The sequence below is a fragment of the Heptranchias perlo genome, chromosome 29 (assembly GCF_035084215.1).
Source record: "Heptranchias perlo isolate sHepPer1 chromosome 29, sHepPer1.hap1, whole genome shotgun sequence".
In the NCBI taxonomy this organism is placed as follows: Eukaryota; Metazoa; Chordata; class Chondrichthyes; order Hexanchiformes; family Hexanchidae; genus Heptranchias; species Heptranchias perlo.
Window position 1 is genome coordinate 2300070 of NC_090353.1, and position 16413 is coordinate 2316482.

Genomic DNA, 16413 nt, shown 5'->3' on the forward strand with positions numbered 1-16413 from the left:
CGCTTGTCTAATCTCTGCATTTATACAATCCAGCACTTCAGAGCTGCTGCCAGGGGTCCTATACACAACTCCCACTATAGTCTTAGATCCTTTCCTATTTCTCAATTCAACCCATAAGTTCTCTGTTGGCTGCTTACCTCTCGTTATATCCTCCTTTATCATTGAATTGATTTCATCTCAAATCACTAAGGCTACTCCACCCCCTCTTCCATTTTCCCTATCTCTCCTGTACACCTTATAACCCGGTATATTTAGTTCCCAATCCTGACCATCCTGCAGCCATGTCTCAGTAATAACTATCATGTCATACCCTCCAATTTGAATTTGAACCTGTACTTCATTTAATTTATTCCTTATACTCTGTCATTTGTATATAGAACTCTTAGTTGGGCCACACACCCTAGTCTGACCTTCAGCTTTGATGCTGGGTTAATCGCCTTACGCCTTCTAGTTTTCACTTTATCTGTAGTGCCTAAAGTACACTTTCTTTCTGCTGCTCTATGCTTTTCCCTTTCACTTGTTCTTGAACAACTGTTTGTACTATTTGTATTGTAAATTTCCGCTGGGTCTTCCCCTCTCTTGCTGCTCTAAACTTTACTCCCTTCTGACTCCCTGCTCAGGTTCCCATCCCCCTGCCATTCTAGTTTAAACCTTCCCCAACAGCACTAGCAAACACCCCCGCGAGGACATTGGTCCCGGTCCTGCTCGGGTGTAACCCGTCCCGTTTGTACAGGTCCCACCTTCCCCAGAACCGGTCTCAATGTCCCAGGAATCTAAATCCCTCCCTCCTACACCATCCCTGCAGCCACGCATTCATCCTGTCTATTCTCCTGTTCCTATACTCACTAGCATGTGGCACTGGTAGTAATCCTGAGATCACTACCTTTGAGGTCCTGCTTTTTAATTTATCTCCTAACTCCTTGAATTCACCTTGCAGGACCTCATCCCTTCTTTTACCTATGTCGTTGGTACCGATATGGACCACGACTACTGGCTGTTCACCCTCCCCCTCCAGAATGCCCTGCAGCCGCTCCGTGACATCCTTGACCCTAGCACCAGGGAGGCAACATACCATCCTGGAGTCACGTTTGCGGCTGCAGAAACGCCTATCTGTTCCCCTTACAATTGAATCCCCTATCACTATAGCCCTGCCACTCTTCTTCCTCCCTTCCTGTGCAGCAGAGCCACCCGTGGTGCCCGGAACCTGCCTCTTGCTGCTTTCCCCTGATAAGCCATCTCCCCCAACAGTATCCAAAGCGGTATATCTGTTTGAGAGGGAGATGGCCCCAGGGGACTCCTGCTCTACCTGCCTAGTCCTTTTACTCTGCCTGGCGGTCACCCATTTCCTTTCTGCCTGCGTAATCTTTACCTGCGGTGTGACCACCTCACTGAACGTGCTATCCACGGTAGTCTCAGCATCGCGGATGCTCCACAGTGAATCCACCCGCAGCTCCAGCTCCAGCTCCGAAATGCGGTTAGCCAGTAGCTGCAGTTGGACACACACCAAACTCTCAGCAGTTCACTCCGTTATTCCCTCCCTGGCTTCTTTTAACAGCCTGGGATACATTTCATCCAGGCCTGGTGATTTATGTACTTTCAAAGATACTAATCCCCTTGATACTTGGTGTGAGTTCGGTGTGTGGGGGAAGAGCTTTGGTTGACCATGAATCCTTCCCACATTTAATCACAGTTCATTCACATGCGATCCGCCCACACGGGGCCTTGAGCTGTGACAGGAGTCCCACAGGCGGCCGGGAGGTGGCGGCAGTGAGCGGCGCGCCCGCTCTCTCTTCCCGTCAGAGTGCGGGGGGGCGGGACTCGGGCCCGCATAGCCCCGCCCCCTGACCCAGGCCCCGCCCCCGGAGGATCAGCAGCGGCCACGTCTCAACTAGCGGCGGAGCGCATGCGCGTGGAGCGCCGTTAGTTTCCGCGAGCCCGAATGGCATTTCGCGATTTTGAGCCGAACGGACCACGTGATCGCATGACGCGTATATCCAGTGATTGACGTCGGTTCCGACCAATCAAGAGAGTGAAGGCCAGCCGCTCCAGCCAATCGCTGTGCGGGAAGGGCGGGTCTTGAGCTTCGTGTCGGCCCCTTTATTCCTTTGATTTTCTGTCGGCTGTTTTTTAAACGAGTAGCGCAGCTCCTTTAAGTGGAGGCTCCATGGCGGGTGCGGGCCTCATCCCCCGGGCCAGGTTAATGGCTCCTCTCTGCGGAGCGGCAGGCCCGCTCCCTGAGTGTTGGGAATGGGCGGTTCTGATCCAGGGAATGAGTTTAAAGCCCAGGGGGCAGGGTGAGGACCGGTCAATGCCGAGCTGCTGTCGCTGGAAGTGACCATCGAGCTGTCGTTGGCCGGAGTGGGGAAACAAAATGTCCCGGGCTGGCCAGCAGTGGCAGTGGGCGTGTGTCCCACTTCCTTGCTTATTTTCTTCAGTGAGAGCAATATTCCAAATAAAAATTGATCCACTCTGAATTTACCTGCTGCCTGGGGTCTTTTATCCCCTCACTCGCACCTGGTTTTGATGCTTAAATAGAACTTCAAAATCTGGAGTATTTAAATGAACAACAAGAAGTATTCGCTGTCCCTCAATATCTGCAGACAGGGGAGGAGACCATTGGTTTGTGTCTCCTTTGAGTGAATATTTGTGCTCATCAAGGTGATGTATGTCAGTGTCAAAAAGTGGGACATTTTATCATTGAGCATCTGGTATCAGCATCAGATTCTCCCAGAACACACATAGCATGGGTTAGATATACAGTAAAGCTCCCTCTACACTGTCCCATCAAACACTCCCAGGGCAGGTACAGGGTTAGATACAGAGTAAAGCTCCCTCTACACTGTCCCATCAAACACTCCCAGGGCAGGTACAGGGTTAGATACAGAGTAAAGCTCCCTCTACACTGTCCCATCAAACACTCGTTTGTTGATCCAGACACAGACACTAGAGCTGAATGTAATAGAGGTGAAAGGAGCTGCTCTCAACCAAATAAGGCACCAAGGAACCCCAACAAAGCTGAGGTGGATGGGGATCAAAGGTAAAACCCTCTAATTGTGGAGTCAGCCCTGACACTGAAAGATGGCCATGGTTGCTGGAGGCCTGTCATCACAGCCCAAGGATTTTGTAGCAGTTTCTTAGGGCAATGTCCTCAGCTCAAACATCTTCAGCCATTTCAGCAAAGACCTTACCTCCATCATAAGGTCAGCAGTGTGACCGGACAGGAACATATATTTTCCATGGTGTTACTGTTTTCGTTTATTTGTATATCTTGTTTGTGTAAACCCCCACCTCGATTTGGTAAGTGTGCTTTTAGAGAGAGGAGTGTCCCGTGACGGCACCTGACATATTCCAGTAGCCCAGGTCGAAGTAAAAGTTTCTGTTACAACCCCTGGGTCTCACTTTCTATTACCCTGATAATGGGCAGGAAAGGGTGTGCTCTAGATTGTAGGGGACACTACAGGAGTGACCGTCAACACTGAATCCGAGAGTGACCATAAGTGAGGTGTGGAGTAGAACCATTTCTGGTAATGTTCTTCCCCCCAATAGCCAAAAACACATTCCCCTCATAAAGGGCTTTTTAAAATTCAGAGTGCACAGTGAAGTTTGAGTTCTCCCTGCCTTTCCCCAACCCTGGGTGAGGTCATTTAGCTATGCCTCCTCCAGAACCAGTTGGTTTGTACCATCCAGTCCTTGGACAGTCACATTCCTATCTACAGAAAGATGGCTCTTGGTCTGGCAGCTCTCTTCTGAGCTCCTCTCCTTTGTAACTCTATCCATGGTCATCATTGACCTTTCCCTCCCAGTCGTCTTAACTCCTCCTGCCCCTAATAGCAGGTGCATTTTAGCTCAATCTACAAGTTTAAAGGTACCTGTACATAGCACATTACCCAAACTCTGGACCTGTACATAGCACATTACCCAAACTCTGGACCTGTACATAGCACATTACCCAAACTCTGGACCTGCTTGTTCTATGTTTTTAAACTGAGCTCTTTTCAATGCCTGGATCTCTGCTCCTCTTTGCTTTACCCGACTCTTAGATTCCTCGGCCATCAGGACTGTGCTGCTCTGACACTGTAGGCCTCAGCTGCTGGGATTCTTCTCTGGCACTCAATCATTTCAAGTTTAAGGTAGCCTGTTCTAGCCTCCAGTGCCCACCCCCACATGCTGAGCTTCAGGACTGTACTTCAATGCACTGCTGGCTCCTCAGCTTTACTCTACTGCTGTAAGAGTCCTGGACAGAAATCCGCTTTCTCCATTGGCTTCGGGGCTTTCCTGTCACCTCCACCTTTGCCATCGCTTTCCCGAGACAGTATTCTCTGCTGAACGGTCTCTATTCCAGGACCTGGTCTGCTTCCTGCTCCTCCACTGAGACCTCACTCGACAGCTGAGCTGGCTCTGATCTGTTCCTCTTGGTTCCCATCCTGCTCTGGAATCTGCCCCCTTGCGGCTAAATGATCTCTGCTTTGTTGCTTCCTATGGCCGCTGACTCTCCAATGCTCCACTCGTCCTTCAGAACTCCTCCGTCACCTCCACTGGATTGGGTGGGACCGGTTCCTTACCTCCCTACAGATGTTCCTCCTGCTTCTTTTCTCCACTATCAACCGTATCCTTAAACCCCTCACCCCTGCCCATCTAGCCTCATCTCCAACAAATGCAAGGAGCTCGTGGACTTTTTTATCACTAAAATTGAGACCATCCGTTCAGCTGCCTCTGCCCTCCCTTTCCCTAGCCCATCAAGTCAAACTTCCCCTAAGGTTCCCTCTGAACTTGCATCTTTCTCTAGTTTCTCTTATGCCCTCTCTGAGCGTATCTTGTCTATGATATCCACCTCCTGCTCCCTCGACCCTATTCCCACTAAACTGCTGACCACCCAATGTCCCTTCCTGGCCGCCCTGTTAGCTGATATTGCTAACGGTTCCCTCTCCTCAGGTATTGTCCCCCTCCCTTTCAAATCTGCTGTCAGCACCCACCTCGTCAAAAAGCCCAACCTTGACCCTTCTGTCCTTACAAACTGCTGCCCCATCTCCAACCTCCATTTCCTCTCCAAAGTCCTTGAACTTGTTGCCACCTCCCAGATCCGGGCCCATCTTTCCCGCAACTCCATGTTTGAATCCCTCCAATCAGGTTTCTGCCCCTGCCGCAGCACTGAAACGGCCCTCATCAAAGTCACAAATGACATCCCATGTGACTGTGACCGTGGTAAACTATCCCTCCTTATCCTTCGCGACCTGTCTGCAGCCTTTGACACGGTTGACCACACCATCCTCCTCCATCGCCTCTCCTCCATCGTCCAGCTGGGTGGGACTGCGCTCGTCTGGTTCCGTTCTTATCTATCCTGTCGTAGCCACAAAATCACCTGCAATGGCTTCTCTTCCCGTTCCTCTGGAGTCCCCCGAGGATCTATCCTTGGCCCCCTCTTATTTCTCATCCATGCCTTTGTTACCTCTAGACTTGACTAATCCAATGCTCTCCTGGCCGGCCTCCCATCTTCCACCCTCCATAAACTTCAGCTCATCCAAAACTCTGCTGCCCGTATCCTAACTCGCACCAAGTCCCATTCACCCATCACCCTGTGCTCGCTGACCGACACTGGCTCCTGGTCCTTTTGTTCAGATCCCTCCATGGTCTCGCCCCTCCCTATCTCTGTAACCTCTTCCAGCCTCTGAGATCTCTGTGCTTCTCCAATTCTGGCCTCTTGTGCATCCCACACTTCCTTTGCCTCACCATTGGCAGCCATGCCTTTAGCCATCTAGGCCCTAAGCTCTGGAATTACTTCCCTAAACCTCGCCATCTTTCTCTTCTCCTTTAAGACCCTGCTTAAAACCTCTTTGACCAAACTTTTGGTCACCTGTCCGAATGTCCTCTCCTTTGGCTCGGTGTCCGATTACATTCCTGCGCCTTGGGACGTTCTACTACGTTAAATGCACTATATAAATACAAGCTGTTGATGTACCTCAAACCAGCTCCCTCATCTACACTGATTCTGTGGATTTCCTACTCACCCTCCCCCGGCTCCCTGCTCTTGGCCCTTGGGTTTCACTCCCACTGCTCCTCGCTCCACTGCTGGTATCCTAGATCCACTGGTACGCAGTAACACCGAGGCCCCTACTCACCTTTCATTGAACCGTGGCTAAGTTAAGGATAGTGTTAGATTAAAAGAGGCTTATAATGTTGCCAAGAAGAGTAGTAAGCCTGAGGATTGAGAGAGTTTTAGAAATCAGCAAAGGATGACCAAAAAATTGATAGAGAGCGAAAATAGAATGTGAGTAAACTAGCAAGAAATATAAAAACTGAAATATAAGAGCTTCTACAAGTATGTAAAAAGAGAGTAGCAAAAGTAAACGTTGGTCCCTTAGAGGCTAAGACAGGAGAAATTATAATGGGGAATAAGGAAATGGCAGACATTAAACAAATTGTATCTGTCTTCACAGTAGAAGACACAAAAAGCATACCAGAAATAGTGGGGAATCAAGGGGCTAATGAGAGTGAGGAACTTAAAGTAATTAAGATTAGTAAAGAAAAAGTACTGGAGAAATTAATGGGACTAAAAGCCAACAAATCTCCTGGACCTGATGGCCTACATCCTAGGATTTTAAAAGAGGTGGCTGCAGAGATAGTGGATGCATTGGTTGTGATCTTCCAAAATTCCCTAGATTCTAGAACGGTCCCAATGGATTGGAAGGTAACAAATGTAACCCCACTATTCAAGAAAGGAGGAAGAGAAAACAGGGAACTACAGGCCAGTTAGCCTGACATCAGTCGTCGGGAAAATGCTAGAATCCATTATTAAGGAAGTGGTAACAGGGCACTTAGAAACTCATATGATTAGGCAGAGTCAACATGGTTTTATGAAAGGGAAATTGTGTTTGACAAATCTATTAGTTTTTTGAGGGTGTAACTAGCAGGGTAAAGGAGAAACCAGTGGATGTGATATATTTGGATTTTCAAAAGGCATTCGACAAGGTACAACACAAAAGGTTATTACACAAGACAAGGGCTCATGGTGTTGGGGGTAATATATTAGCATGGATAGAGGATTGGTTAAAGGACAGAAAACAAAGAGTAGGAATAAATGGGTCATTTTCAGGTTGGCAGGCTGTAACTAGTGGGGTGCCACAAGGATCAGTCCTTGGGCCTCAGCCATTTACAATCTATATTAGTGGCTTAGATGGAGGGACCGAGTGTAATGTATCCAAGTTTGCTGACGATACAAAACTAGGTGAAGGAGGACACAAAGAGTCTGCAAAGGGATATGGACAGATGGAGTATAATGTGGGCAAATGTGAGGTTATTCACATTGGTAGGAAGAATAGAAAAACAGAATATTTTTTAAATGGTGAGAAACTATTAAATGTTGGTGTTCAGAGATTTGGATGTCCTTGTACATGAAACGCAGAAAGTTAACATGTAGGTATAGCAAGCAATTAGGAAGGCTAATGGTATGTTGGCCTTTATTGCAAGGGGGTTGGAGTACAAGAGTAAGGAAATCTTGCCACAACTGTACAGGGCTTTGGTGAGACCTCACCTGGAGTACGGTATACAGTTTTGGTCTCCTTACCTAAGGAAGGATATACTTGCCTTAGAGGCGGTGCAATGAAGGTTCACTAGATTGATTCCTGGGATGAGAGGGCTGTCCTATGAGGAGAGATTGAGTAGAATGGCCCTATATTTTCTGGAGTTTAGAAGAATGAGAGGTGATCTCATTGAAACATATAAAATTCTTAGCGGGCTTGACAGGGTAGATGAGAGATTGCTTCCCCTGCCTGGAGAGTCTAGAACTAGGAGGCATAATCTCAGGATATGGGGTTGGCCATTTAGGACTGAGATGAGGAGGAATTTCTTTACTCAGAGGGTTGTAAATCTTTGGAATTCTCTACTCCAGAGGGCTGTGGATGCTCAGTTGTTGAGTATATTCAAGGCTCAAATCGATAGATTTTTGGTCTCTAATGGAATCAAGGGATATGGGGATTGGGTGGGAAAGTGGAGTTGAGGTTGAAGATCAGCCGTGATCTGACTGAATGGCGGAGCAGGCTCGAGGGGCCGTATGGCCGACTCCTGCTCCTATTTCTTATGTTCTCATGACCCCTGGATGAAGATCGACTCCCCACTTCTCCTTGGCCCAATGTCCAACCTCCAGCCGACTGATCCTCCGCCCCTCCAACAGCTCCTGAACTCACTCGCACTGTCTGGACATCGGTCCGTTGATGCTCAAAGCCAATTCTATCCTGTCTACAAGACAACTTCATCCCAGCACAGGACCTCAGGCTTCAACTTTCAACTCACTCAGATCGTCTCCTCCCTGTCCTCTCCTAATCTCTGCCACGTCGATATAACCTGAAATCTCGGTGTCCGTTCACAGGCACATTTTGGCTGCCGTTTCAGACCCGAGCTCACTACTAATATCTCTTTTTTCTTTCGGGTCCTTCCCTCTGTTCCCATCCCCGTTAGCCAGTCATACCATCATTCAATGCTCCCCTCTTGGGTACTTTAACCCTCCAAGTCCCTATCCCAACCCATCACTACTTCTCTGCCTTCCTACTCTCCTGCTGCCCTTCCGGGCATGAATCCCTTTGGATAAGCCCACAGCTTCTTCTGTGTCTCTCTCTCTGTGTTCTCCGAAGGGCCTGTTGAAGTTAGCTTCGTTGCCACTTTACCAGCAGCAACCCCAACCGCCTCATCCCCCTCTTGCTGACCTTCCCGACCAGCTTAACCACCGGAGGATAACTATCCCGCTCACCTCACCTACCAATATATACAAATCAATCACTGCCCTCTCCGCATTCCCCTCCAGAACGTCCATTCCTCACAAATAAGGCCGTGGCCAGCTACAACCTTGTTATTGATGACTGCGTTGACATCCTGGCTTTGACTGAAACTTGGCTCACGGGTGGTGATACATCACCCTTTACTGGAGCCTCTCTGCCTGGTTATAGCTTCCACCACGTGCCCTGCCCAAACTGCCACGGTGGTGGTGTGGCCCTTATCACCAAATCACACCCTACTTCTCAGGCATCTTCTTTGAGCACCTCACCTTATTGCATCAATCTCACCTCTCCTTTAAAATTCTCATTCTCTTCCGCCCTTCACCAAAATATCCTCGCTCCTTTCCATCTTGGCTCCCTTTGCCCCCTCCTCTGGGCTCCCCTTGCCCCCTCTCCTCTGGGCTCCCCTTGCCCCCTCTCCTCTGGGCTCCCCTTGCCCCCTCTCCTCTGGGCTCCCCTTGCCCCCTCTCCTCTGGGCTCCCCTTGCCCCCTCTCCTCTGGGCTCCCCTTGCCCCCTCTCCTCTGGGCTCCCCTTGCCCCCTCTCCTCTGGGCTCCCCTTGCCCCCTCTCCTCTGGGCTCCCCTTGCCCCCTCTCCTCTGGGCTCCCCTTGCCCCCTCTCCTCTGGGCTCCCCTTGCCCCCTCTCCTCTGGGCTCCCCTTGCCCCCTCTCCTCCTCTGATTTCACTGCCCTTCCTAAGCCTCTTCCTCTGTATAAACTCTCCCACCCATTCAGTCACCCCCTCAACCTTGCCAACTCACGTGGCCTCTCTATTCGTATCGTCTCAATCAAACAAGGTTATCACCACCCACATTCCCCTTCCAACCCCACTTTCTCTGCATATGTCCCTGGAAAAAAACTCTCCCCCAAGTCACTCACAACTGCACTTTCAAAATACCAACTACAATATTTATGCAGTTGTCAATTTGCTTAACCACTCTCTTGTCCCGAGTAAAACATTTACTCTCCCCCATCCCTGTCATTCCCCCTGGTATGACCTCCAACTTCACTCCCTCAAGTTCAAGGGACACAGACTTCAGCATAACTGGTTCAGTTATACATACCTGATCTGGCTGGACCACATCAAGTGCTATTGGGCCTCACTCTCCTCTACCAAAACCACCCACTGTTCCAGGAACATTCTGGAGAACAAAGATAACCCCCCAGGCTTCTTTTCTCCACTAACAACCATCTCCTTAAACCCCTCACCTCCAAATGTGAGGAATGCATGTTTGGGTCTATTGTAGACTCAGGGCAGTGTCCTAGGCCCAACCACCTTCAGTTGCTTCATCAATGACCTTCCTTCCATCATAAGGTCAGAAATGGAGATGTTGGCTGATGATTGCACAGTGTTCAGTTCCATTTGCAATCCCTCAAATAATGAAGCAGTCCGAGCCCGCATGCAGCAAGACATGGACAACATCCAGGCTTGGGCTCATAAGTGGCAAGTAACATTCGCGCCACACAAGTGCCAGGCAATGACCATCTCCAACAAGAGTCTAACCACCACCCCTTGACATTCAATGGCATTACCATCACCGAATCTCCCACCATCAACATCCTGGGGGTCACCATTGACCAGAAACTTAACTGGACCTGCCATATAAACACTGTGGCTACAAGAGCAGGTCAGAGGCTGGGTATTCTGCGACGAGTGACTCACCTCCTGACTCCCCAAAGCCTTTCCACCATCTGCAAGGCACAAGTCAGGAGTGTGATGGAATACTCTCCACTTGCCTGGATGAGTGCAGCTCCAACAACACTCAAGAAGCTCGACACCATCAAGGACAAAGCAGCCCGCTTGATTGGCACCCCATCCACCATCCTAAACATTCACTCCTTTCACCACCAGCACACTGTGGCTGCAGTGTGTACCATCCACAGGATGCACTGCAGCAACTCGCCAAGGCTTTTTCGACAGCACCTCCCAAACCCGCGACCTCTACCACCTAGAAGGACAAGGGCAGCAGGCACATGGGAACAACAGCACCTGCACGTTCCCCTCCAAGTCACACACCATCCCGACTTGGAAATATATCGCCGTTCCTTCATCGTCACTGGGTCAAAATCCTGGAACTCCCTTCCTAACAGCACTGTGGGAGAACCTTCACCACATGGACTGCAGCGGTTCAAGAAGGCGGCTCATCACCACCTTCTCAAGGGCAATTAGGGATGGGCAATAAATGCTGGCCTCGCCAGCAACGCCCACATCCCATGAACGAATAGAAAAAAATAATTGACAGAGATTGATTGCCATGATTATGGTCAACGACGCCATTATTATTGTCAGCGACTACCAGCATGGTAAACGGCAAACTAGATGGACCTTGGACTTTTTTGGTCTAGCAATTCCTGTATTTCTCATGGACTTCTTTGTCACTCAAATTAAAACCACCCATTCAGAACCTCCCCTTCAATGCAATTCCCACTCCCCAGACATGGAGTCAGTTTCCACGTGTACATTGATGACACCCAGCTCTTCCCCTCCACCTCTTCCCTCCACTGCCTGTGTTGTCAGGCTGCTTGTCCCACGTTCAAAGGTGAACAATTCGCAATTTCCTCCAATTAAACATTCGGAAAACTGAGTTCATTGTCTTTGACCTCCCACAACAAACTTCGTACCATCGTCATTGGTTCCAACCCCACCCCTGTGTAAATGAGATATTCCAGCCAAACCCTGGCCACAGGTAGCTCTATGGTTCTCCCGAATGTGAGCAATTCAACCTTTCTCACAGGGGCAATCCTGTACCGGGCATCGACGCCTGATACATTAAAGTAACGCCACGTCCTGTAGCCCCTTTGTCAGTGTCCCATTCACGATGATCTGCCGGGGTAACGAGACATCAATTGGGCTTTGCCGCTTCTGTACTCGCCAGCTCTGATTTCCCACCACTTACTTTAATGGACAGAAAATTGTGGCTGCAGAAACAGAAACCCTCCCACCATCCTGTGTAAATCTGCTGTCACCACAACTAGCAATCTCATATCTCACCCGCTCAGTTGGTCTTACCCACTGCACCAAAGGGTCTCCAAAAGAACAGCAGTTGTTGGTTTGGTGACCTGCTGCGTTACATTTAAACTACCTCACCCATCTGTTCCACTCAGCAGCACTGCCCCAGACTAATCATGGATGGGATGGCCAGTAGATCCAGGTGGGCATCTAACGCCGCCCCACAGTGGGGTTGCCAACTCTGGTTGGACGTATTCCAGGAGGTTTCATCACGACCTCCCACCCCCAACCGCCCCACCATTGGTTGTCAGACACATCAATCTCGCGGTGCACCACCTTCCCTCACCAATTGGAAAGTGAACAGACTCTTCATTACCCGATTGGATGATTCTCGACCGTCAGTTAAACAGCTGTTTCCCCCATTTCTGATATTTGTTGATGCCCCGATAATATTTCTCCCGGGCTGCTCGCAACAGTGTCCAAGAGATTAATCTTGAATTCATGAAGACTCCAGACAGTCCGGGAGGGTAGGGAACCCTACCCCCACCTGTATGACAGCATTGTGTGCCCCCAGCTGCTTAAGAGTTTGACCCTCCTGACCAAACAAAGCCCATCCGTAAATAATCTGTACCCCCTCCAGCAATCTATCCTTGAACATTAAATGACAAAAACCTTTGTATCTTTTACACTTTTTACTCTCTAACCAAAGTTTGCAAAATGTTTTTTAGTTCAATGACTCATTCTAAGCAGAGTTTTCCTTAAACTTTTGCCTCTAAGCTTCAGGCATTAAACCACAAACAACAGCCCATCGTACGAAATCACAGTCTGTGCGTTCACTGGGTCAACAGAAGGAGCAGTGAGTGCTCTAAGTGATGGTACGAGATTACTTACCCAGGCACCTCTGCCTCACTTATGGCAGCAGTGAATAACAGAAAATGACCATCTCCTCCATCAAAACGCGGGATTCAATTAGACTGACAAAATTATCCTAACAAAAGAGTCCTTTCCCTTCAACTACTGCACTCGCTGTCACAATTCGTTTCTCTGCTAGTTTAACTGGTGAAGTTCTCTTTTGTTTCACGCTGGCAGTTTCTCCTTTGCAATGGAATTCTCATCACACTTCCTCCTCCTCCTGTCTACTTAAGTCCTGTTCTCTCGCAGCTTCCAGTTACAGTATTTCTAGCTGGGATGTCTGCTCTTCATCTTCTTCCTCCTCTACTAAACAGACTGCCTCCACCCCTGTAGGAATTTGTCTCAGCTTGTTGACTTTTCCAATAGCACCGTTCAGTACTGTTCCGTTTACTTTACATTTTAAATTAGTCAGCGAGTGTTATCCAGAATCTCACCAGCCACCCCACTCTCGCGGTGTTGGCAGGGCCCTTGATTGGCTAGAGTCCTCTGTGATTGAGACAGCTCGGTAGGCAAAGACCCCATTTTATAGAATGATATTTGCAGCCTGCGGGCAACCTTTAGTGACAGCAGTCAAGGTGTTTGAATCTCTTTAGGTAACATGGTAAAATATTGGGTCAAAGCGGATTGGGTGAGAGCAAATATCCAGTCCACTCCTGATGAGTAGAATCACCTGACACATTCTAGTAGCTGGGTACAGAGGAAGGGTCTCTGTTATGATCCCTGATTCTTGCTGTTGATTACCTAAGATTGGGCAGAAAGGGAACACTCCAGATCATAGAGATGCGCGGTCCACTTTCAGGTGTGGCTCGTGATGCTGAACCCAAGAGAAAATCTAACATAATAACCCAAAAATGTGACACATGTACACAGAATATTAAAATCCAGCCCAGTTCTAGGGGTTATTAACATCAGCATAAACAAACCCCAACAGCCAGAATAAACATGATTTAGTCCTCGATGTGATTAACAGCAACAATAACAGCAAGATCTACCCTGAAGTTAAATGTGAACTCGCTGGTGTGTCAGCAGGTTGGATGAACGGGTGAATCCTTTCCCACACACGGAACATGTAAATGGTCTTTCTCCAGTGTGAACACGTTGGTGTGTCACCAGATTGGACGAGCGGGTGAATCCCTTCCCACACATGGAGCAGGTAAACGGCTTCTCCCCAGTGTGAACATGTTGGTGTGCCAGCAGGCTGGAGGACCGAGTGAATCTATTTCCACACACGGAGCAGGTGAACGGCTTCTCCCCAGTGTGAACACTCTGATGTGACAGCAGGTTGGAGGACCGAGTGAATCCCTTCCCGCACACATAGCAGATGAACGGCCTCTCTCCGGTGTGAACTCGCTGATGTGTCAGTAGGCTCGATGACTGAATGAATCCCTTCCCACACACAGAGCAGGTGAATGGCCTCTCACCAGCGTGAATGCGATGGTGTGTTAACAGGTGGGACGACCGAGTGAATCCCTTCCCACACATGGAACAGGTGAATGGCCTCTCCCCAGTGTGAACAAGCTGGTGTGTCAACAGGTTGGAAGATTGAGTGAATCCCTTCCCACACACGGAGCAGGTGAAAGGCATCTCCCCAGTGTGAATACGCTGGTGTCTCAGCAGATGGGATGACCGAGTGAATTCCTTCCCACATGTGGAGCAACTAAACGGCCTCTCCCCGGTGTGAACTCGCTGGTGTGTCTGCAAACTAGACGAACGAGTGAATTCCTCCCCACATGTAGTGCAGCTGAACGGCCTCTCCCCAGTGTGAACTCGCTGATGTGCCAGCAAGTTCGATGAACGAGAGAAGCCCTTCCCACACATGGAGCAGGTGAACGGCCTCTCCCCAGTGTGAACGCGCTGGTGTGCCAGTAGGTTTGATGAACGAGAGAAGCCCTTCCCACACATGGAGCAGGTGAACGGCCTCTCTCCAGTGTGAATACTCTGGTGTTCCAGCAGGTTGGGCTGCTGCCTAAACCTCTTCCCAAAGTGAGTGCTCATAAATGGCCTCTCCGCCGTACTAATAAGTTGGTGGATCATCAGAGTGCCACCATTGAAAATTATTTCCACACACACAACACGTGTACAGTTTCTCCCTGCTGTGAATGGTGCGATGTTTTTTCAGGCTGTGTAACGGGTTAAAGCTCTTCCCACAGTCAGTGCACTGGAACACTCTCACTCGGGTGTGTGTGTCTCGGTGATTTTCCAGTCACACTGATGTTTGAAATCTTTGCCCATGGAGAGAACAGACAAACATTTCTCCTTCTATATTCTAAGGCTGATGATATTCAGGACCCGGTGAATCGAGTGACTCTGTCAGATCGTGATGTGATGTTTGATTTGAATTTCCTGGCAGTAAATACTCCACTTCCAATTCCCTGTGAAACGAGTTTATAAACATCTTTACTGTAAGTACTGTATGTTCAGAACAGACAGTTCTAGTTTCTCCAGAACATTCTTACTCTCTAGCTTCTCTAAAGTTGTAAATCCCACATCCTACAAACTCTTTCTCCACCCTCCATCCTCACTGTTTGAAATCCAGACACATTGCAGAGTCTCAGTTTTTTTCCTTTCCTGAAGGTGCTGATCAGGGATACAGGTCTACAATCACCACGTCCCCGGTACATGGGCAAGTGATCGTTCTTCATACATAAGGTGATTTTAAGGGGATTGGCAAAAGAACCAAAGATGACATGAAGAAAAGCATTTTTTACGCAGTGAGTTGTTATGATCTGGAATGTACTGCCTGAAAGGGTGGTGGAAGCAGATTTAATCGTGGCTTTCAAAAAGGAATTGGATAAATACTTGAAGGGAAAAAATCTGCAGGGCTACGGGAAAAGGACAGGGGATTGAGACTAGCTGGATTGCTCTTGCAGAGAGCTGGCACGGGCTTGACGGGCCGAATGGCCACCTTCTGTGCTGTAACCATTCTATGATTCTATAACATGGACTGTGAGCGTTGGCTGGATACGAGACCTCAGGGGACATCACAGCTGAGAACAATCCATCCTCAGCTGACGTCACGCACATACTTTCCAGTCACTGATACTGGATAGGTATCAGGAGCAGGAACCCTGGCTGATTTTACCCCGGCTTTTGCCCACCTCACTGAGACCCTTGGTGAGAGCAGCCAGTTCAGCGCAGACCATGGACTTTTCGGATTTGTATTGCAGGGTGCTTTAAAAGGGGAGGGGGAACGTTTAGGGCAGCACGCATTAAAACAAATGGTACTATGCCTTTAAGCAGTCAGTGCAAAAATATTTAAATATTAAAGAGCGCGAAACAAATCTTGAACAAAACTAAGACACAGGTGTCAGCCTTGGCTCGGCAGGAGCTCTGAGTCAGAAGGTCGTGGGTTTAAGTCCCACTCCAGAGACTTGAGCACAAAATCCAAGCTGACACTCCCAGGGCTGTACTGAGGGAGCGCTGCACTGTCGGAGCTGCCATCTTTCAGATGAGATGTTAAACCCAGGCCCCGCCTGCCCTCCCATGGCACTATTCAAAGAAGAGCAGGGGAGTTCTCCCCGGGATCCTGGCCAATATCTATCCCTCAACCAACGTCACTAATGCAGATTATCTGGTCATTATCACATTGCTGTTTTTTTGGAGCTTGCTATGTGCAAATTAGCTGCCATGTTTCCGACATTACAACAGCGACAGCATTTATATAGCACCTTTAGTGTAGTAAAACGCCCCATGGCACTTCACAGGGGCGATTGCCAAACAAAATTTGACACCGAGCCACATAAGGAGATATTAGGACAGGTGACCAAAAGCTTGATCAAAGAGATAGG

The 16413-nt window shown here is 48.9% G+C and overlaps 1 protein-coding gene across 2 annotated transcripts in view; it reads right to left on the reverse strand.

Moving 5' to 3' along the window:
* LOC137299321 (zinc finger protein 436-like) overlaps positions 1-16413 on the reverse strand; it is a 31138-nt gene that overhangs the window by 12563 nt on the left and 2162 nt on the right. Inside the window, exon 2 of one of the 2 annotated variants that reach the window (XM_067967969.1) lies at positions 13637-14997. In XM_067967969.1, the coding sequence (XP_067824070.1) occupies positions 13637-14659 (1023 nt within the window). In that variant the 5' untranslated portion in view covers positions 14660-14997. Of the gene's footprint in view, positions 1-12386; positions 14998-16413 lie in introns of those variants that run through there. The other variant, XM_067967968.1, reaches the window with a different exon arrangement.